The sequence below is a fragment of the Periophthalmus magnuspinnatus genome, chromosome 14 (genome assembly GCF_009829125.3).
Source record: "Periophthalmus magnuspinnatus isolate fPerMag1 chromosome 14, fPerMag1.2.pri, whole genome shotgun sequence".
Lineage (NCBI taxonomy): Eukaryota > Metazoa > Chordata > Actinopteri > Gobiiformes > Gobiidae > Periophthalmus > Periophthalmus magnuspinnatus.
Window position 1 is genome coordinate 21,371,272 of NC_047139.1, and position 23,643 is coordinate 21,394,914.

The 23,643-nt window shown below is 37.8% G+C and overlaps 1 protein-coding gene across 3 annotated transcripts in view; it reads left to right on the forward strand.

The window, feature by feature from the left end:
- Positions 1–23,643, forward strand: part of arhgap32b (Rho GTPase activating protein 32b) — a 121,123-nt gene that overhangs the window by 11,687 nt on the left and 85,793 nt on the right. For all 3 annotated transcript variants that reach the window (XM_033977785.2, XM_055226920.1, XM_055226921.1), the window contains one exon: positions 16,217–16,471. In XM_033977785.2, the coding sequence (XP_033833676.1) occupies positions 16,377–16,471 (95 nt within the window). In that variant the 5' untranslated portion in view covers positions 16,217–16,376. Of the gene's footprint in view, positions 1–16,216; positions 16,472–23,643 lie in introns of those variants that run through there.

Genomic DNA, 23,643 nt, shown 5'->3' on the forward strand with positions numbered 1-23,643 from the left:
CTCCCGCAGGTTTGATTGATAGTGTTGCTAAAAACCAGCAGTGCGGGCGGGAAACAGCGTTACCTTCAGCAGCCTCGCTCTGGATTGGCTCTTCGGTTGTTATGATACTTGCAGTCGGAATTCCAAATATGGAACTCGGTTCCACAAATTGGCCCCTATAACTGCAGCCTCAATGAGCTTCATTTGACTGGAGCCAAATGCTATTGGTGACATCACATTCACTTAGCCCTCTTTTAAATACAGTATGAGGACGCCTCACTGCACAGGGCTCTAGTTTCAGCCATTTCCACTCAGGGCTGGCACCTTTTAGAGAATGAAGTTTTTACTAGAACCATCTCCTACCAGATGCCACGTGCCAAGTGGATAATAACATGACATCAACACAAGGACGCTAATGTCTAAACTAAATGCTTATTATTATTACACACAGTTGTTCTAACACAGCCGCTTGCAGTGGCATTTGCCTTTTTATCAGCTTTTTTGTCTTGGTGTTGGCTCTTCAGTTAGGCCTGTCATGATAAAAAATAGATCGTCCAATATATGAGCTGGAACATTATTTTTTGGGGCTCAGTATTTATTTTCAATAGATTTTCTTTGTAAAATGTTGAGATTTGGGGCATTTTAGTTCTAATCCAATAACATTTGAGCTATAAAAACATTGAATAAGTGACTTCTATGGCTAATCATTGACAAATAATAAGATTATCTGTTGCTTATATGTTGCAGCTCAGGCCTTTTTAATGATACTGTCTACTTAAAAATGGTTTACTGGGATTATCTTGTTTTAATGTTATTGTGTCAAGAGGCATAAGGTAATTTCAGTATTATCGTTTAACATAGTGTATCTCTGTACCAATATATCGGGGTTAAAAATGTGTTATCAGGACAGGTCAATCTTCACTGTTAAATAACCATTTTTGGAGGGAGTTTACAAAGTAATTTATCTACAGACTTCATCTCACAGCTTTATTTTAAGTGTTGCAACTAACACCCTCCATTGTTGTTGTTGGGTCACCATTACAAGGACCCAACCGCCCTATTCTGTAACGGATTACCAAACAGGAGTAAAGAAGTGTTGCCTGTAATTTATGTAGAGTAGATATGCGTAGGTCGTTGTCTGTGGAAAATAAGGCTATGTCTCTACAGTAAAAGACTGTGTATCTACAGTATAAGGCTATGTCTCTGCTAGCTTCGGAAGCTAGTGACATTCAAATACCGCCAACTGCACATTGTTTTCTGTGACCTTTTGTAGCATTTTGAAGATTTCATCAAGCCCTCTCCTGTTAAAGTTAAATACTTAAAATGCCATCTCTTTTTGTGTCATTGCTGCTTGTTAGCTTGGGACTTAAACTTGATATGTTTGAATGTTTGGTTTGGTGGTTATTATAGGGTGAGATCTATAGATTGACCAGCCCCCATCAAATACATACTTTTTGTTTTATTGTATGAAATTTCTTGACCGTCTAAATCGGGGTTATTTCTGTTGATGTTTGAAGATTGAGTTAAAAGCAGTGACCCCAGACTTGAGGGTGAAGAGGCATTGTAAACACTTTTCTATGAAGTGAAATATCTGAATGTCACTTGGCATTGTGAGAGCAGACTTCAGCGCTGACCTCTTCCCATTCTGTGGCTGTTTGACTTTTAGGGCGCTCTGAAGCCTGGGGGCATTACACACCAAAGACCCACTGAGGCTGATCACAATTTGACCCTCAGCGTCTTCTGGGTCACCCCTGGACCCTCCATTGGACTTCCACCCAGCCTTGGCCCCTCTCTGCTGCCATTCAACTAATTAGGTTGATGGGTGTCGTGTCGTCTGTGTACATTAAGGTCAAATTCACCTACGGTTTTCTTACAGGATGCCTGTCACCACCTTGTTTAGAGAGAAGTCGTGTCCTCTGTCTATTCAGTTCTATGAGCAGTTTGTGTCAGGAAATGTCACTTAACCTCATGGGGGCTAAGGCTATTCCGACTGACCATTAGAATACATTTTATACAGAAACACATTAGGTCTTTGTGGGTTTTAAACAGGGATTTCCAGGGAGCAAAATAAACTGCATAATAAATGCTGAGCTCAAACAAATAGAATAGATTATCACTGTAAAGTAAACCTTTGCTCTTGTGTCCCCTGATGTGCTAACAGGTTAGATGTTGTATATGGGTATTGTTGATGTCAGCAGATCAAACTGAAGTGCCCTTTTGGGATAAATAAAGTTGATTGATTCATTTAAACATTATTAACCCCAAAGCTGCTGTCCTTTCTTGTTTGTAGCCCACTCACTTCCACAGCAGCTATTTGCTACCATTATAAAACCCATGTCTTCATGAAAACCCTCCTCTTCTCCTTCGCATTTAAAGGTCCTATATTCCACAAAATTGATTTTTATGAGCTTTAATCCATGTTATAATGCAGTTACCTACTCAACAACATACCTGGAGTAGTATTTTGTTTCATTCACACGTTTGAGTAACCTCTTATTATCAGTCTGTCTATATCTCCAAAGCTCAAAATGCTCTGTCCCACCTTATGATGTCATGAAGTGGTAGTTTTCAAGGTAACGGCTACCTTTTATCTTTAGTTCAGTAGAGATTAGCAATTCAAGGTCTGTAATTTTCCAAATGATTCTAGTGAAGGTGTATGGAGTTAAAAACACAATGGAGCACTTCCTGTATTGCCACATGACATCACAAGGAACAGAGTGTTTTCTGTTTAAAAGAAGAACACAGCCTAAATATACAGGTGTGTGAATGGAACAAAACACAACTCCAGGTATGTTTTTGACGAGCAAACAACATTATAACATAGATCACAAAAAAGCAGAATATGGGCCCTTTTAATTCTAGCTAGACAGTCTTGGTGTTTTATTGTTCTTTGCTTATGTATTCATATTATCTATATATTTGTTTTTGTTTGTTGACTTTTTATCTGAAACACTTTGGGAAGCTGAAATTGTATTTAAATGTGCAATATAAATAAAATTGCATTGAATATCAGACTTGTGTTACACTTTGAGGATTGCTCAAAGAAGTACCTTAACTTTACCTTTTCTTGTCTGGCTTTCTTGTAAAAATGTCAACATCTGCTCTTATAAGGGCGACTGATGGAGTCCACTTTACCACCTAAAAGCTTAAAGAGAGATGCCAATGCCCAGTGTCCAGCTTACCTGATTTTCTCATAAGTTGGCAGTCTGGGCCTTTCTTTCTCTTATCTGGTGGCAGACGGCATTATATCTGATCTCTGAAGCACATTGTTTCACAGCTTCACACTGAAAGCTACAGCCATTGATTGTTGAAGTGTCTGTCTCAGTAGGAAGTTTTATTTGTGGCCTTTTGAAAGGTTTTCACAATCCAATCCCTGTTTGCCTGTTGTGCTGCCTGTGCCTCTGATGTATGTTCTTGAGGAAAATGCTACAAGTCTCACAAATCATCGTATTTATTTCAGAATCAGCTCTTGACTGCATACTCGTAAAAGATTTTTATACTTTAAAGCTGTATCAAAAAGCCATTAGTTTTTAATTAGCTTCATTAATCGTTTAAAAACAGTTATGCTTGTCTTGCCTGTCTGGACTGAGCTATTGATTCATCTTGAGCTTGAGAGCTGTTTGTACTTATAAAACCCTCAGCAGCTTTTATGATTGAGTTGTGTAGATGCACAAACCCGAATTTACAAAAGCCTTGTTATTGGTGAATGGAGCAGTGGTGGAAGGTAACAAAGTAAAAGTAGTAAAGTATTGTACTTAAGTAAAGTACAGTTACCTAAAATGTATACTTAAGTAGATTTTAACGTGTATACTTTTTACTTCACTATATTTGAGAACAGGTATCTGTACTTTCTACTTTCTACTGTACTTTCTACACATACAAAATCACTACACTTGAAGCTTTATAAGACCTCAGTTTACTCAAAATACATCCACTTTTTACTCTTTAAGTGAATTTTTGAACAGATACTTTAACACTTTTGCTTAAGCAGAAGTTAAAGTATCACATGAAAAAATATACTTGAGTATTTCTTTGCTCTGATATCTGTACTGTCACTTAAGTAACAAAATTGAGCACTTTTTCCACCACTGGAATGGAGCAAAGTAGGCTGAAGAAAGAACCAATAATGTTCGATGAATCAGAGAAGCTAAGTTGTTAGACCTGTGATTTATGGTTCAATACATTAAAGCTGGAACTATATATTTTGGGGCTCAATATTTATCGTGTGTATAGTTTCTCTCTGAAAGTGGAGATTTTTGCCATTTTTATGCAGGAAGGTCAGATTTGAGCTGTGGAGCATTGAATAAATAACTTCTATGGCTGGTTATTAGTTCATTCTCTTATCTGTTTGTTGCAGCTCGTGCCTTCTAAATATGCAGTCCATTTAAAAGTTTGTTTACTGAGACTATCATTATAACCATAGATCTCTTTACAATTGCAAAGTAGTTTGGCACTTGGACTTTTTGAAATGAGAACCCACCTCTTCTCCCTTGCATTTAAAAGTTCTATATTACGCGAAATTGACTTTTTTGAGCTTTAAGCCATGTTATAATTCTGTTACCTCCTTAAAAACAGACCTGGAGTTGTGTTTTGTTTCATTCACACATGTTTGAGTAACTCTTTATTATTAGTCTGTCTACATCTCTAAAGCTCAAAATGCTCTGTTACATCTTATGGCATGAAGCATTTTTTGTGTCTTTGTGTTAGTGGCATAAAGTAGTTGGATGATTTCAGCCCTGGAAATGTCAATCTCTGCTGAACTAAAGGTAAAAGGAGCTTGTAACTTTTGAAAACTACCTCTTTATGACATCACAAGGTGGGACTGAGCATTTTGAGCTTTATTAACTCAAGGGTTACTCAAACATGTGTGAGTGAAACAGAACACAACTCCAGGTATGTTTTTGAAGAGATAACAGCATTATAACATGATTTAAACCCCCAAAGTCCATTTTTGAAGCCTGATCCTGCAGTGGACCAGTCAGCCATAAACCTCTTTGCTCATCTACCACATTGTAGCTTCTTTGAACAGTGCACTGTATGTTACCAATTAAAGGTGTGCTGAAAACTCCCACTGATTCCTTATGTCTTTTTTCTATTTAGTGCCTTTTTGAACTGTAAACATTATGTAAAGTCATATTTTAACTCTATTTAACCCCACACTTTGATGAACAATGATAAAGAGTAATAATAATAAGAGTTTGTCCAAGGCCAAACTATTTCCACCAAGTTCTTATTCACTTTTCCCCTGTGGAATTTGTCTGTAATTGAGACTGACAGAAAGACAAGCAAACGTAATCCCTCTGTCCATGGCTGTCTTGAGCGTTCTGGAGTAGGGAGACATTTGAATGCTTAAGAGAGGATCTGCATTCCCCTAAACAGCTGTGCCAGTGAAAGCCTCTTGCAGCACCTGTCATGTTTTTATGTCTGAAGTTACCCTTTGACCTCAGCCAACATCTGAGGAGGCCTGTCCCTGCCTGTTGGATGAAACTCATGTGATAAGTGTTTTTTTTTTTTCTTCAGTATCTTATTCTGTTTTCCCCATATGTACTTTGCGGAATACTAGGCCTTTTTGTGAGTGCTTTTTCTTAGCAAAAGTGGAAAGACTTGGGTATTTTTATTGTAATATGATAAGATTTGAGCTGAAGAGGGGTAAATAAATCCCTTCTGTGGCTAATTATTGGTACATTCTGCTATTTATCTGTTGCAGCTCATGTTTTTTAGTAGTTTCAATATAATCGTTTATGGCAGTATTTCTCTGTAGCTATATATTGTGTTTAAAAATTGGTTATCGTGATACAGAGTCGTCTACAGAATAGCGTGAAGGAAAAAAGTCAGTCATCAAGGGGCTTTGTAATAATGGCTCTTTCTTGAGTGAACCTATGTATTTTAAACTTTTACTGAACAAGTATGCCCCTGACAAGCCGTGCTATGTCATTAATCAGACCAGGGAGGAGGCTAATGAAGACGAGACATGCAACGACGCATCCAATCACTGAAGCACGGACTTTGGGCTGCTCCTAAAAGTCCTGTTGTTGCAAACACTGTCAGAGATAATTGGCAGGGTAGATGCCCCACTCAGGCAGGGGATTAGTTTCCGCTGAAATGGCGAGTGCTTTGTCAGAGATTTATGTCTTGCTATCCTTGATAAATGCCTTATTTATTTGCGTTTGTCACAGTGAGTCAGCATGGCAGCTTTAAGGCGGGCTGATGGCGTCTGGCCACATGAGCCCTGATGTCAAGGCTCAGCTCAACTTTTCGAATTCTAAATGGACGTCTTCATTGGCTCTGGATCCCAAACCTGGTTTTCCCTATAGCTCTTTGTCTGTTTAATGTTCAGATGTTACTTGGTCTCGCAGTAAGCACAAGATGAATTTTATCTAAAGACCTATTTTATGTGACATTGACTCTTGTGAGCTTTAAGCCATGTTATAATGTTACCTCCTCAAAAACATACCTGGAGTTGTGTTTTGTTTCATTCACACGTTTGAGTAATCCTTTATTATTAGTCTCTATATCTCCAAAGCTCAAAATGCTCTGTTCCACCTTATTATGTCATGAAGCGCTAGTTTTCATGTTAACGGCTACCTTTTAGCTTTAGTTCAATAGAGATTGGCAATTCCAGGGCTGAAATTATCCATATGATTCTAGTGAAGGTGTATGGAGTTTAAAAACACAAGGCAGTTTATTTGTATAGCACCATTTGTACACAAGGTAATTCAAAGTGCTTTACAGAATAAGAAAGGCATTAAAATCACACAAATCAAAACAAAAATAATCAAAATAAATCATCATAAAATTACCATTAAAACAGAAGAGTGCAGAATAAACGTCTTTCAGTCATATGCACAGCTAAACAGAACTGTTTTTTGTAATATTGGCCCTTTAATATTAACCAGCACATAGCAGCATCCAGAATTTGATGGAAAATTGTTTTTAGACTCAAATTCGATTTGTGGCTGTGCTTCCCCTGCAGCCTGTCCTGCTCATTGTGTGATATGATTATTTAGATGCTCTGTTCACTTTCTATTTCATGTATGGTATTTGACCAAGGGTAGCTGTTGTCATAAGTGTGGCTGCCTTATCAGGACTGCAGACTGTTATATTATCACAACCAGTTTAAATAAGTCTGCATTAAAATCTCCCTCATCTGTGCCGAGCTCCTTCATCACATCCTATCTTACATTCTTTTACTGTGGATTTTGGGATACATTTTTCAGTTGCTGCCAAGATGAAATTGTTGAGTGCTTTGGTGGGTGGAGAGCTAACTGAGTTATGAAGCTTTGACAGATTACAGAATGAACTCTCAGATGATTCACACCAAGATAATGTCTTAGACCATGTGACATTACCCATATGTGGAAATGTGCTTTTTTACAGTGACATCACATCTTGTCAGAATGCAGCCCCAAACAAGTCATGTCACGATGATCACTATATCGACTCATCGTTCAATATATGGAAGCTGACAGTATTTTTGGGGGTATAATATGTACTTTTTTTGCACAACTGGGAAATTTGTGGGGTTTTTTTGGCCCTATGATAAGATTTAAGCTTTAAAAGGTTGAATTAATCTTTCTATGGGTCATTACAGATGCAAACTACATACTAAAGTTATTGGTGTATTGCAGCTCATGATTTTTTTAACAATATCGTACATTTAGAATAGTTTTTGTGTTTTAAATCTGATAAATGGTCATATTTTTATACATCCCTTTTCCATCTTCAGGGCACTCAAAGCACTTTACTTCATGGAACCACTCACCCATTCACACACACATTCCTACACCAGTGTACACAGACACTGGGGTTGAGATGGGTTAAGTGTCTTGCCCAAGAACACAGTGAAGAATCGCACCGCCAACCCTTGAATCAGTGGTTCTGACTGTTTTACAGCTAATGATGTTTTTTTTTTTTTATAATGAAAGCAGAATTCAAACCGCCAACCTTCTGATCTGTGGACAAACACTCTGTCACTGTCAAGCTGCAGTCGTTCTTGGGTTATTGTGTCAGTGGCATAAATTAGTTTCAATATCATCGTTTATCGTCTATATTTACTTCAGCGATATATTGCAGTTCAAATTTTGTTATCGTGGCAGGCCTACTCCAAACAAAGCGATTTCAGTCAGCAGCAGCTCCCAATGTGTTTTCATGCTCTTGGTGTCTGCAAGATTAGTGTTTGTCATGCTAGCCCAAATGTAGCCAAGTTCATCCAATCCCCTTCTCCATCTCCTGAGACCTAAACACATGCCAGTGCATTAAACAGGCCTTTCTGACTAACCAGGCCGCACACACAAGCTCAGCACAGACGAGGGGCATTCTGTTTAGACTGTGGCCCGCTTGTCCCTAAACAGCTGCAGAAGCCAGGCCTCCATTTCATACTGTCTTATGTGCTCTGTTGTTGATGTTGATTATTTGTAATATTTTTATCGATCTGTGCATTCCTAGTCAAAATCTCCCATTTCTAATCAAACCCATTTTAGCATGAATGTAAAAACCTACAAAATACACTAAAATACCTCTCCACGCAAGCTTGTGACTCAACGCTCCACCTATAGGGCTGTCCTGATAATGACTATATCGCTCAACACATGAAAGCTGCAACACTATATTTAGGGCCTCAATATTTATCGTGAATATGTTTTTTTTGCAAAAGTGGAAAGATTTTGGGTATTTTTTTGTAATATGATGAGATTTGAGCTGTGGAGGGGTGGATAAGTCTCTTTTATGACTAATTATTGGTACATTTTGCTGTTTATTTGCTGCAGCTCATCTCTTTTAATGAAACAGTCTATTTAAAAATGTTTTCTGGGATTATCTTATTTAAATAAAGTAGTTTTAGTATTAATCTTTATCCCAATACTTCTCTGTAGCGATTATTAGCGTTATCCCGATTGGTCTGTGAATTTGTTTGGGAGACATAGGTGGAGCTAAACCTGTCACGATAACAAATTTTGCTGTACTTGTGCTTAAGAAAATGTACATAATATACATAAATGGCAGAATGAAACACTTTAATAGTTAGTTTGTATCTGTATAGAGTCATAGAAGTTATTTATTCAACTCGTCAAAGTTCAAAACTAATCGTAGAACAAGAAACATTGCAAAACTTACCCACTAGTAGAAAAAAAAGTACCTATAATATTGACCCCAGAAAATGGTCGTTCCATCTAACATATATTGAACGATTCGAAGTCGATATAGTAATTATCACAACAAGCCTGTAGGTGGAGCATTGAGTCACAAGCTTACATGGAGAGATCTTTTTTTGCCTTCATCCCGAAGTGGCTTTGATTTGAAATGGGTGAGATTTTGGCTAGGGATGCACACACTGATACAGATATTACAAAGAAGGAGCAGCTTGGACCAGTAATGGATATCAGACCATAATTTTAAATGTATTGACTAACACTGTTATTTGTATTTCTGTGTTAAAAAGAGATACGCCTTTACACTATAATAATAAGAGATGATAGAAGTAAGAAAAGCTTTCAGACTTTTTTATTTATACTATTGGTGTGTTCCATTTTTGCTGAGTGAGAGTTTACTACCTCCATGTTTCGTGTTTCACTGATAGTTGGTTTGTTTCATGTACAAATAAAACATGAGTAACTTGTTGACGCACTCCCATGAGATGAGATAAAACTTTTTTGCCTGGAAGGGAAATGAACAAGTAACCGCAGCTCCCAAAGAGAGACAAAATCATTTTATTGAAAATATTTTGTCATTAGTGATGATTGGCATTGGCAAACAGGCCCTGAGGTGAGGACAAGTCTTTTCATTTCAGTGCTAGATTTGATTCTTCCCACCATTCATTAAATAATCACTAACTAAAGGATGTTTCTTTCCCATCATGCAGCCTGGCACACAAACAGAGGAACTCAAGTGTGTAGAAAATGCTGGTGAAACTACAGGAGTCGGCCACAAAAAGAGGAATGTTGAGTGAGGCTGTTTTAGCTTTAGCCAACAGTGGGACTAGCGACAAGGAACGCACACAATGTGTCTCAAGGGCTAGGCCATCCTGGGTGTTTAGCAAATGGAAATAGTTAAATTAGTTAAATGTGCTTTATTTTATAGCATGATGAATATAGCTTCAGGAGTATTAGACAAACAGAATGTAGAATAAGTTCTTCATAATCGATAGACCTTTGGTTCTCAGGGTTTTCATACGAGGGACCACACCCCTTGAGCATAGCACCACACTAAACTGACTTAAAAGATTTGAACCATGTTTTAATGCAGTTTTCTCATTGGAGTTTTTTTTTTTTTTTTTTTTTTTTAACTTCCTTAACATTTCCTTAAATAAAAATGTTTGCTCCAGTAATTAATATAAAAATACATTCATGTATGATTTTGTACAGTGAAATGCACAAGAATGCCAGAATCACATGTTTTAGAACCTTGACATAAAAAATCCAGAGAATGAATTTTCAACAGCTAAAGCCTTGTTACTTCTGTTGAACTGAAATGGCTCAAGGTTGTTTTAAACTGAAGTGTTATCCTTCCTTTCTATATTTGTTTTTTAGGCAGATTAACGGAACTACTTTAAACTTATAATTACATGATCTTTAATGTAGTTTGTCGTTTTTTCCCTCAAGTGCTGGAAGTAAATTTTATTTAAAAAAATATTCCACTTAAAGGCTGAGTGGTATTTTTAAATGAGGAGAGAAAACTGTTGCTCTGTGCTCTGTGAACAGCCAACAAGTGGCTGCTGACGTCAGCTTCTTATTTGCATGTGAATGCATTTGAATGGGCCTGGGTCCTAAATGATTGTGACAGAATACAAAGGATCCTGGGATGAGCTGCCCGGGTCCTGTCCAGTTACTTTACTGTAGAAACTGGCCTGGATCTGTTGAACTGCTTTGGGGGAAATAGTTGATGATGTGATGTGGTATATCAACAGTTTCACACACCATTAGCTTTTGTGCAGCAAATGATCAGAACAGAAACTGAAACAAATGCTATACATGCAAGTGGAGGAGTGATAGAGTGTGCTAATAAAACAACAATAACACTCAGAGCAAGGAGTGTGGCAGCATCAAAAGGCCATGTCTGACATTGCGAGAATGGATCTGGATATATACTATGTGAGAATAAACTGTTCTTTTTAAGTCACTAACAGTAGCGTATTTTTATTCTTATTCCTACATATTATGTAGGAGTTATGTTACATTAACTGTACTTTATTATTCATAATAATTCTACACAAATTAATAATTTCACTGTTGTTCGGTCATGGTGATCAGTAGACCTGTCACAATGGCACATTTTGAAGCACCATATATGGCTACAGAGAAATACTGCAATAAATGATAATATTGAAACTACTTTATGTCACTGATTAAGATTTAAATAATGCAAGATGATCCCAGTAAACATTTTTAATGGACTGTTTCATTAAAGGACATGAGCTGCAACAAATAAACAGCAGAATGTCCCAGTAATTGGCCATAAAAGGGACTGATTCACTCCTCCACAGCTCAAATCGTATCAAATTACAGTCCCGGTAAATATTGAGCCACAACCTATATTATCTCAGCTTATCGATGTAGTCATTATCAGGACGGGCCTAATGATCATGAATAATTATAAAAAGTAGAGTTTCTCCTCACAATGATCATAGCGCTGTAACGTGGTATAGTCACATCCCTTCTGTTCTGTGTTCTGTGCACATTCATTCTAGTTTGAGTCATGTCAGTGCTGAAGAGTCGTCCTCTCAAGGTCGGCCATTTTATGTTTTTTCTGCTGCATCAGGTCTTGCAGTACGTTCCCATCTGCCTTGGCCTGTGCCTGATAGTTGGCACACACAAATTCTTCTAACTGATGTAAAAGCTTCATTCCTCTTTTGAATCACTTGCGAATTGTTACCAACAGCTCGTTTATAGATCTGTTCATGTTTACAGGGCTGAGCAAATGGCTTTATAGTTTCACTGGGAGCAGGACTTTCTACTCATCTGAGGAATAATTATGCAGCTTATGGTTGGGAGATATGCTGATTAAAAATGAAATTGTGATCTAATTTAGTCAGGCCTGTCAAGATAATTACTACAGCGACTTATCGTTCAGTATATGAAAGGTGGAACAGGATTTTTTATTTATCTTGTGTAATTTTTTTTGCACTACTGGGCCATTTGAATGAATGGCTTCTGTGACTCATTGCAGATGCAAACTAAGAACTAAAGTGTTTCATTCTGCTGTTTATTTATTGCAGCTCATGATTTTTTAACAGTATTGCAGATTCTGAATAGTTGTGGTTTAAATCTGCTCTTGGGTTATTGAGTCAGTGGCATAAACTAGTTTCAATTTTATCTTTATCGTCTATATTTTCTCTAGCAATATATCACACTTCAGAATGTGTTATTGTGACAGGGCTAAAATCTACTGATGATATACAACTTTGATGAGATTGTCATATTGTGGCAGACGCTTTTTCTTGCCCACTTTACTTGTCGGTTAGCCTCTGTCATGCACTGAGTGACAGGTGGATTTAACCAATCGTGGTGAAGTGTGAACTCTGACACATGGTTTAAGTTAGCCCTTAATGCTACCATCTGCAAGTTTATTTGTTTATTTATTTATTTATTTTACCAGTAGATGTCATATTTAATTACAGATTGTTGCTAACTTAATAAAATTAAAATTATAATCTGAATTCTGAATGTTTGATTTACTTTTTTTAAATAACGAATCACTCTTGAATTTCCTTATCATAATGCAGATGTTAAATGTCTTGCATTTAAACAGATTTAAATAGTAAAATTTCTTTCAAGTCTGAACTATTCTCAATCGGTGGTTTCCAGATTCAATAATGTAATGATGCGATACTCTCATATGGGGGCAAGAGCCAGATTTCCCAATTGATTACATTATGCATTACAATGAATGATCCAAGAGGTAAATGCACAAATGTTGAACCTGATCATTTCTATTAGTGACTAGACCCAAGAACTCACTGTACTGCAAGACAAATCTGCATCTGAACAAGATTCAGTTTACCTGTCCCCCATCTGTATTAAACATTATTGACCTATAGAATATTGTGATTTCATCTGAAACCCAGTAATACCACATATTTTTACTGACACAGGATTGGCTATAGACCTCTGGATTTAAAAAGAACAAATGATTAGAAATGACTGAATCCCAATCTCCATTCAGATTTGATTGATTGCACTGTCCTACTTGGATCTTCGTTGTTGTGAACAGTTGATGACTTTGTACTCTTTCTGGTCTATACTGACTCTGCATGGATGTTGCTTATCTTCTGGAGGAGCACAGGTTACAAAAGGTGAAGTATTAGAGTCTGATTGGACCAGGGGGAGGCTTAATCACGCATACTCCAACTGATGCAGCGCTGAGTATTTTTAGAACACTGATCCATAAATCCCTTCGATTTGTTAGACATGCTCTATTATAATGTTGTTTTATTTCCTGTGGGATTACCATTAGATTTGCGATTTATGTTTTAATGACAGGATTTTGTTCAAAGTGCACATTTTAAACATTTCCAGAAGAATTGACAAAAATCTGAACTGATGATCTAATACAAGAATCACACATATTGCAGCCTACTGTCCTAAATGTGTGTCAGTTGTCAGAGTAACATTGAGTTTTAAACTTTGGGATTATGGATTGAGTTATTCCAGTTGAGGGTGGCCGATATTGACAAAAATGAAATCTTAAATTGGTATAATATAGACTGAATCAGGACACAGAAAAATATTAACATAAATGTGATCAACTGTGGTTTAACTCTATGAATTAATATTTAAGTATCAGAAAAATGTGACTCACTTTAAAGGGCCCATATTACGCTATTTTCTGATCTGTGTTATAATGTTGTTTCCTCATCACAGACATACCTGGAGTTGTGTTTTGTTTCATTCACACATGTTTAAACCCTATTTAGGTTCTTCTCTCAAACAGAAGACACTCTGTTCCACCTTGTGATGTCACCTGGTAATACAGGAAGTGCTCCACTGTGTTTTTAAACTCCATGCACCTTTACTTGAATCATTTGGATAATTTCAGCCCTAAAATTGCCAATCTCTACTGAACTAAAGGTAAAATGTAGCTGATAAATTTGAAACTATCACTTCATGACATCATAAGGTGGAAGAGAGCATTTTGAGTTTTAGAGATGTAGACAGACTAATAATAAAGAGTTACTCAAACATGTGTGAATGAAACAAACCACAACTCTAAGTATGTTTTTGAGGAGGTAACAACACAATACCTTTATTTGGAGATTGTATTAATTTACCAGCTCGTGTTTCAAGCAATTATTTTAGTTTTAAAATTTCAACTTTGAACAGAATCCTCCTATAGTAAATCTAATCGCAATGCTGTCAAATGAATCACAATCTTTCAGCCCTACTTGGAATGACGAATCACAGCAGACTGTCCCTCCGGAGCATACTATCTAGCATTAACCATACAGGAGCAGCTGGTGTGACTGGGTCCTCCATCCTCCTGCATTCTCCATTCCGCTCCTGTGTCACACTCCTGGGATTACAGCACACAGCCACAGACTTGAATCAGTGCATGAGACTCTTTGTTTCCCTTTTACTGGGTCATCCCTCCTCTGCTCCCACCATTTATTTCAGCCTCTCTTATTTGGATTTTGTGGGATGGTGGAACTTGCCATTACTGTCCCCATCCCATTTTAGCTTTTTTGTAATTATGACATTTCAAAGGCTGCAGCTATTTCAATCTTTACAAACATGTTCTGAAATCTTTGTCTGAAAAGTGTGTCATCTCTCAAACGTTAATGCCTCTGGAGGTGTTTACAATGTGCATTTTGAGCAGAATCCTACTTTGTAAACAACAATTTTCATGATCACAAAAACAGCACAAGTAGAAAAAAACACTATTAGATTTTGGCAACACTTAATAATAACTACACCTTAATTAGAGATAGAATGATATATCGGTTGAACGATATTTTGGGCTGATATTTGGACTTTTTAGCTTATCGGCTATTGGCCTTGAATCTCGAGCACAGGCCGATATTTTGATCGATGCACTCAAATCTTTATACTGACACATGAATATGAAGAGAACTGCACAAAATGTGACTACATCACACTATTAAACATTTGTGGTAAACAAAGTATTTGGAAGGAGTTTGTAGTAAATTTAAATTACATAATTTGGTGAAGATAATCAAAATTTGACCCACATATCAGCGCAACAATATTGACAGAGCTTAACGTCCATCAGCCTCTCTAGATTCTAAAACATCGGTATCATCCATGAAAAAAAAAAATCGGTCAGTCTCTAACCTTAATTAGTCTTAATAAAGCAAACAAATTCTTTACTAAGAATGATTCAGGCTTAGTAAGTATCTAAAAATGCCCCAACCATAACTAATAACTCTAATGTCTTAATTAAGTAGTACTCGTTCTTAATAAATAATTTGTTGATTATGAAGTAAGTCTTAACCCTAACCATAACTTTGATTTTTTTTTTTTCCAAAATCATGCCTTAGTCCAGAGTATCTACAAGAGAGCACACAGCTGATCCCAAAGTCACATTATGAAGAGGTAATGATGACGGGCTTGTGTGTGACTATTGCTCAGTGTATGTGATGACCAAGTGTTATAACCTGCAGTGAAGTGCTACACCAACCACACCCTGTCTTTATCTTAAAGGATCGTGTGACAATATCCTAGCATCTCCTGCAGTTTTATTCATCTTTAAAGTTTGGTAGTTCTTGGTTGGCATGGCTCTTGTTTGGTATACCTCTACTTAATACTTATCTGTGACTTGTTCAGCTGAGATCTACATCATCACAATTTTATTATAATTTTTTGACTTATCTGTTTCTTAAGTTTATTTTTGTTGTGAAAGATGTGACAGTGTGTGTTGCTGTGACAGTGTGTGCTGACTTTGCATTAATTTGCATTTGTATGATCTCACTGATTTCACTGTTTGGCCACAACACTTCTGTAAACGTGTGAGAGCAGCCCATTTAAACCAGTGTAAAGTCATGAGTTAGCCTTTAGCCTGTAGAGGGATAGAGCCGCTGTTGCTGGTGTTTGACTGTTGATTCACAAAGTGTGAGCCAACAGCTCCATGTTTCAACACTGAAATGCTGCTTTGCAAAGCTCCATCAGCGTGACTTATTTGATCCACAGACTATACACACAATTAACGCTCTTCCTCTCTCCCTCCCTCTCCTCCTCCTCCTCTGTGCCAATCTTCTGTTTCCTCTGAACGCACACTTTTGTGTTTTCAGCCCTCACTCTTTCTCCTCATCATTCTCCCACTCGGCTCTACATGTGATTTCTTTCATCTCATTTGTCTTGCTCCCTCCTGATCTACCTCTTCACATCCTCCCCTCCTCCCCCTCCCTCTCGGCTCCTCTGGCAGGCGGCACATTGCAGTGAGTCAGTATCATGGAGGCAGGCAGCGGGGCTGCCGCAGTGGTGGGGAGTGCAGCACTAGGACTGCTGGGAGCCACAGCTACGTCCAGTCATGACATTTTGGACAGGTAAGAGCCCACACACACACTCAGCTATGGGATCCCTGCACCAATAAGACTTAAGCAGGAGCATTTAGAGAGTGTATGAGGGGTACATGATGGACCACACCTAAACTGCTGTTAGTATGCTGTTTATAGTCAGAGTAGAGCTGTGGAATGTGTGTGACTGTGGCTAATATGCTGTTTGTTTATAGTCAGAGTAAAGCTGTAGAGTGTGTGTGACTGTGGCACAGTGCGGACATGCCCGCGTACAGGAGAGCACTGGGCTTGTGTTCCTCCGTCTTTACTCTGAGTGTTAGAGCATCAAACCGTCACGTTTGACAGCGGTCTGCTCACCGTTCCTCCGTGCACGTGAGCGCATGCATGTGCTGATGATGCTGGGGGTGTTACTTGGCTTCCTCTATCCCTCAAGGAGAAATGACAGCGGGGTTTGCGCATGCAGGGGAGGGGGCACCCTCACTAAATGTGCCTGAGTGCTCAAGCTCAGCCGATAGGACCGGTTTGCATAGTCACTACCCCACCCCCTTTAAACCCCCACCCACCCCCCGACCACCATAGCAACCAGGCACTAGCCATGAGCGCTGTCGCTGCTGAAACCCTCATTCACATTTTTGCCTGAAGCTACGCGACCACTGCCTCCTGTACAGGCTGAATGAACGAGCTTTGAGCCAGTGACGTCAGTTCTATAGCTGTGCCTGCGCCCAAATGTCCTCGCACCATCAACAAGACCCCTGTCAGTGCCTCTGCTGATTCTCCATAGCACAGATAAAAGTCATGTTTGGGGGTGAATTGTCTCACACCTACTCAACACAGGCTGCCCCCTGCTGTTAGGGTTTGTCTCTGCGTGCTTCCCCTGACATGTCATGAGCTCCTTCATATTACACTTGGCCCATGAGCTCTCGCTAATCTCCACACCATATCCAGGGGATCTCCTCTGACACATTGTACAATCAGAAATGAAAATGAAGGCTGGCGCTGTGACTCATTGAGCTGTCAGTGCCTTACTATTTCTGTTAGTCACCACTCGTTCTCACTGTGGAAGAGAGGTCTTTTTCCCTTCTCTCAGTCTATTCCTAACAATTACCAGCGTAGACACTTGGCCAATTAGCATTTAGCATCGCTTGTTAAACTGTCACGTGAAAGTTTTTTTAATGTGTGTGTTTTTTTGTTAAAATGCATCATACGTTCTTTGCCCATCACTCTAGTAGTAAACTGGGTCTAAATCCTGCACCAGGTTACCATGGCAGCAGCAGCTTAGCATACATTAGACAGCGGTCCAACATAACAACTGAACAAGAAGAAAATAAAATAATGCAGTGTGAGGAGACAAAATTATAACAAAAATGTATGCTTGTGTAAGACGTACCATTTGTTATATATTTTTATTATATACTTTTATTATGACTTAATTACTTCTATTAGTTTTTTTTATTTTTAATTATGCCCATTACAGTGGCAGCTAGAGTTGTCAAAAAGTCTAGATCATAGACTGTATAAGGTAGTGGATTAAATGAGTGTGACAGCACCCATAGCAGTTCCATGAGTAATACGTGAGTATCATAGCAACCAAAGAGCCAATCTGAGGCAAAGCTGTTGAAGGTAACGCCCCTTCCCGCCTGCACCGCTGGTTTAGCAGGGACTGGGTACTTAGTGATGCTGGCAATCAAACCTGTAGCTAATGTTAGCCCGAGTGACCTCTGGGAAAGAAGGCACCGATTTGTCTGTTTTTAATATTCATATCTTGATTTTCGGACACAATAGAGAAATAGAGTGGGTTAATACAAACATTTTAAGACCAAAATGATGAGACTCACTGCAGCTGTTACAAAGAGAGGGGCAACAGTTTTTCAATATAAAGTGAATTGGAGCCATAGTCGATGGAGCCCATGAGTGCTTCCTGTTTGGAATGAGGTGGCTAGCAGGTTAGCTATGTCCATTTATATATACAGTCTATGGTCTAGGTACTAATTGTTACTTAAACTAGTATCAAATCTAGATATTCGTGAGTGAAATCAAATGTCATAAATAGTGCAAGTTGTACCTTTCTTTTATAGGTCTATTATTATTATTTAACTATCTTTGTGGTAGGGCTGGGCAAAATGGTCATTTCATTCCTGTGTCATTCCTGATCTGTTATTTTGGTCATATCGACATTTAATGCAGCTGTCTTCTTAAACACACATGCTGCCTCTCTCCCACTTCTCTTATTGGGCAGCTCTGTAAGCCTCTGGTTGAATCACTACATTTGCATGCATGCCAGGAAAACCGGACAACTGGCTTAGTCCCATTGAAACCAGTTATTTAAAACACATGTAAACACGGAAATTATACTTGAGGTGTTGTGAATTGAATCTGAAAGATCTCATTAACAACTGATACGCACTCTGATGCCCCCTGACTATAGCACCAGGCATGGGACAGTATTGAAATTTGGTGTTACGAGTATCATGGCCAAAATAATTGCGATTTACAATTATATCATGATATTTGTTAAGGTTGCTGACAGTTTAAGATGTTATTTATATGAATTATTATAATTTTAATATTATGAACAGCTTCCATAATGAATTTGTTATAATACATTGACCTAGAAGACACCATTGTGGAAAAGTTGTTTTTTCTGCACATTGTGGAGATATAATGCTGATTATCTTTTTGGCGATTATCACGATTATATAAAATGATTATTGTCAAACATTTTAACATGATATATTTTTGTTTATTGCCCCATCCCTATGTAACAGCACAGTCTGGTTTACATTCAGTGCACACTAGGAGAGGCGTTCAAATGCATGCGTAAAAAAATCCCCGGAGTGGACATTTACTCATCATTTTAGATCAGCGGCGATGACAAACTATGGCCTCTCAACTGAGCCTCTCTCAACCCTCTGAGCTCATTCTGTTTTGGTCTGCTTCGCTAAAGTAAAAACTACCAAGATTCAATATAGGGTGCTGCGGAGGGCAAATAACTGAGATCTTTGTCTATTTCTGTCTAAAGTGTGCTTATATATGAGTCATTTTTATTAGTAGCTGTGTATAACTGTAAACTTTTATTGCAAATGGAAAATTACTAGATGCTCACTGTTCCCACCTATTAATTTCTTTGACCTGTAGACTGGGACAATATTGCTGTGACAGGTTTTAGGAGATAGGCAATTTGAAATCAGTTGTTATAGCACACTCAGATTTCCCTGTGCATGCAAACGTGATGAGTGATAACCGGATTTAACTAATTAGAGTGAAGTGCGAACTTTCAGAAGAAGCAGGTCACTTTATTTATTTAAACGGAACAGAAAAACGGGGTTTGTCAATCGTGATAAAACCAAAATCATGATCTGATGGCATCACAGCAATCTATAGACCAATCATATTTGATACAGATGGGGGCAGCTAAAGTGAATAATGTTATAATGCAGATTGTGTTGCTACATAGTGAGTTCTAGGGGCTAGTCACAAATAGAAACTATCAGGTTAAACTTTTATGAATTTACCGTTTACAGTGTAATCAATAGGGAAAACTGTCTCGCGCCTTTTTGTTTCCGTTTGTGTTTAAATTGTTGTTTTTGCATGAACTCCCCCTGCAGGTGTAGTCTTGTGAGTGCAAATTGGTTCAGGTACATTGAGATCCTTAACAGTTTTAAGAGCTTGTGCCACAATAATGACTATATCGACTTATCGTTCAATATATGAAAACTGGAACAATATTCTTTGGAGTCAGGATTTCTTTTCTTTGCACTACTGTGACATTTGGGGTTATTTTTTGGCTAGTTGATAAGATTTAAGCTGTAAATGGTTGAATAAATAACTTCTACTCATTACAGATGCAAACTAAGAACTAAAGTGTTTCATTCTGCTGTTTATTTATTGCAGCTCATAATTTTGAACAATATTGTAGGGTTTGAATAGTTCTAGTGGTTTAAATCTGCTCTTGGGTTTGAATTAGTTTCAATATTATCGTTTATCATTTATATTTACTTCAGCAATATATCGCACTTTAAAATTTGTTATCGTGACAGGCCTAGCCACGCCCCCTTTTTAGTCAAAGACTCGATCTTTAGTCCTAGAATCCTGTAGCTCGTAGGATAAAGAGCTCATCTGCTGTGATGGGTGGGGGCGGATTGGGACAGCTGCCGGACAGCACAGCGTTTGTGAGACTTTAATCCAGTCCAGAGATGATCGGCAGTACAAATATGTCCGCCAATTCTGTAACTGAGCAGATCAAGTAGGCCCTAATGTATAGCACTCACAAACTGGTAAGAGCAGCTTTCCATTTGCAGCTACACAGGCACTTAATGTGAGCATTCTAAGTTGTTGTTTTCATTATGTGAATTGAGGTTTCACTTGAGGCTAGGCTCTTGGGAATATAGTAAGGCTGCAAGATTAATCTCAATCGACTCAGAAATCACAGTTTGAATGGAGGAAATTAGCAAAGCAAATCGTGAAGGTTGTTTTTTAAGTACCATGATTTCTTCCACAAACAACAAAATATCCTGTGTTGTTTTGCATAAAAAACCCTGCTAACCCTGTAGTTTAGATGTGTACAAACAGTTTCTGAAATGTGAGGCTTGTATTACTTTGTCAGTTCATATTTCAGTCTTTTTGGCAGTTCTGGACACTTTTAAAATGTGAATGTTGACCAAAATCCATCGTAAAAGAAAATTTAAATCTGTCAACTGGACAAAAAGTTGTAGGAGTGAAGACGTTTCATTGCTCACCAAAGCCGCTTCTTCAGTTCTCTAGTTCACTTCAGTTATATCTATCTGATAGATATAAGGCAGTGTCCACCAGCAATCTGGCCAGAACTGAGTTCAGTTCTGAACTCAGCTTGGATGAACAGCAAAACGTCTTCACTGCAACAATTTTTTTATCTGGTTGACAGATTTGAATTTTTCTTTTACTATGGACGACTGAGGGATTACACAGTAATTGACCAAAAATCCTCCTTTTAAATCATAAATTGCAAATCTAATGGCAATCACAATAGTCAGAAAAAAATCATACACATTTGTAAATCCTCGAATATAGATTTACAAATGTGTATTAAGCCGACTCTCCACAAACATGATGGTGCCTCTAATGTCCATCATGGCATTTGTTGGCGTCTCGTCTGATGGTTTAGGTGTTAATCCTCTTTGTAGGGCTCTCGGAATATTATTTTTCATAACCACTGCAAAGCTAAAAGTCCCCTCTCGGTTGAGAATTTATGATTGTGTTAAATATTACCAGTGTTGGAAATGTATTCAGACATGTACATGTACAAGAATACATGTTCTGAATACTAACTTTGAGTAACTGTATTCTGGTGTAGTTGCTGTTTCATTTGGTGCTACTCAGAATACAGTTACTTTTTTTAAATTAATTAAGGAATACTTGTTAAGGAATACTTCAAAATGCACAGAATTGATGAGAAAAATATAAAACACTGCTCTTGTGGTGAGGCATGTGTGATTTTTCCCTCTCTTTCTATACACTGCTGTTTAAATGCAACCCTGCATTAAAGTTAGACTGACATGTTTATTTTTTTCATGGCAATGCTGATATCGATTGTGTTGAGACCGATGGCTGATAAACTCTGCCGATATTTTTTGGGCCAATATGGGGCCAGATTTTCATAATTTCCCCAAATTAAGTAATGTAAATGTACTACAACCCCACCCACAGCCCCTTTTTACCACAAACCTTTAAGTGAGCTGTGTAATCACATTTTCTGCTGTTATAAATTTACAGTGTGTTCTTTAGGTAGAAGGTGGGCCAAAACAAAATATTGGCCTGTGCTGGAGATTTAATAGCCAATGTGCTAAAAAGGGCAAATATCGGCCCGATATATATCAATCTGTCTCTAATGAAAGTATTCTAAGTATTGAGAATACAGTACTCTGATTGGACCATGTATGAGAATACCTTACAAAATACATTTTAATGTGGGGTTTCAGTATTCTGTAGCTAAATACATTTTTAAACTATTCTTCCCATTTTGTTGTATTACTATAATATATTTTTTTATATAGCTCAGAGCCTACAGGATTCACACATTCACACACAAACAGATGTCTGATAGCTGTGATTCTCTCATTTGAGTCAGTTACCAAATCTACAGATTAAATATTACATTTGGTGTTGATATTTCTTGCTCAGGTTTATTAGTGATTAAATCTTGAGCAAACATTGAGCTTCTATTTAACTTGAATAATCTGTGTAAAAAATAACAGAACTTGATAGCATGCTTGCTGTAGTTTGTATTTATATGTACTGCCATAGTAAGTGACCTGAAGTTTCTGGTCATGTACAGATAAAATTTTGTAGCATCATGAGCAAATGCTGTTGAAGGCAACTTGGGTCAAAGTTCAGGGGTATAAATGCACTATAATCACACTCTGGGACAGAATTATGATTTGAGACAGGTACTTGTTTATTAAAAAAATAAAAAAATCTATAAGAAGATAGAGGCTCAAAAGTTTCAGCAATATATAACGCACTTGTAAATGTTATCATGACAGGCCTAATGATAACAGTGTAGACTGCTAAACACTAGGAACAAACTGATTTACTGTAATTGTTTGTAACTTGTGTGTTTTTAGATTCTTATTTTCCCATAGAGTGCAGCTCTTTTCTCTTTAGTGAAGGAGTCATGGATGTGTGCTTTTTAATGAATGGGCCTCAAATAACCTTTTATTTCCCCTCATTAGTCGTAAAACGATGAGAAGATGCCAGACGATACTAAACCCCATTCGACTGTTCCCTGCGTGACCTCTTTTACCTACCTACTTTATACAGTGTAAAACCAGCTCTCCCTGTCACTGATGGATTGTCTACTTTGGACCCGAAACTAGTTTTAAATTTCACACTCAAAAATGCTGCTGTCATGGCTTCACTCTGGACACACTTGGTGTAAACTCACTTCTGCGATAATACCTGCTCCAAATCACATGCAGAGGACAGCCCAGGGACCTCTCGATTAAAAACACCCAAGCTGATCATTGATGATAAGAAATGGCTTGTAAAAGGACAAACTGTTGCTGCACTACATCCCTATTACACCTGTTTACTGTAAATCCTAAATCTTAACAAAGATATCCTATAGAAAGGTTTTCATTCCTGGTGGTAAAATGTAAGGCTGCATTTAATACTTTCCATAGACCTGTCACACACATTTTGAAGTGCAGACGATAAACAATAATATT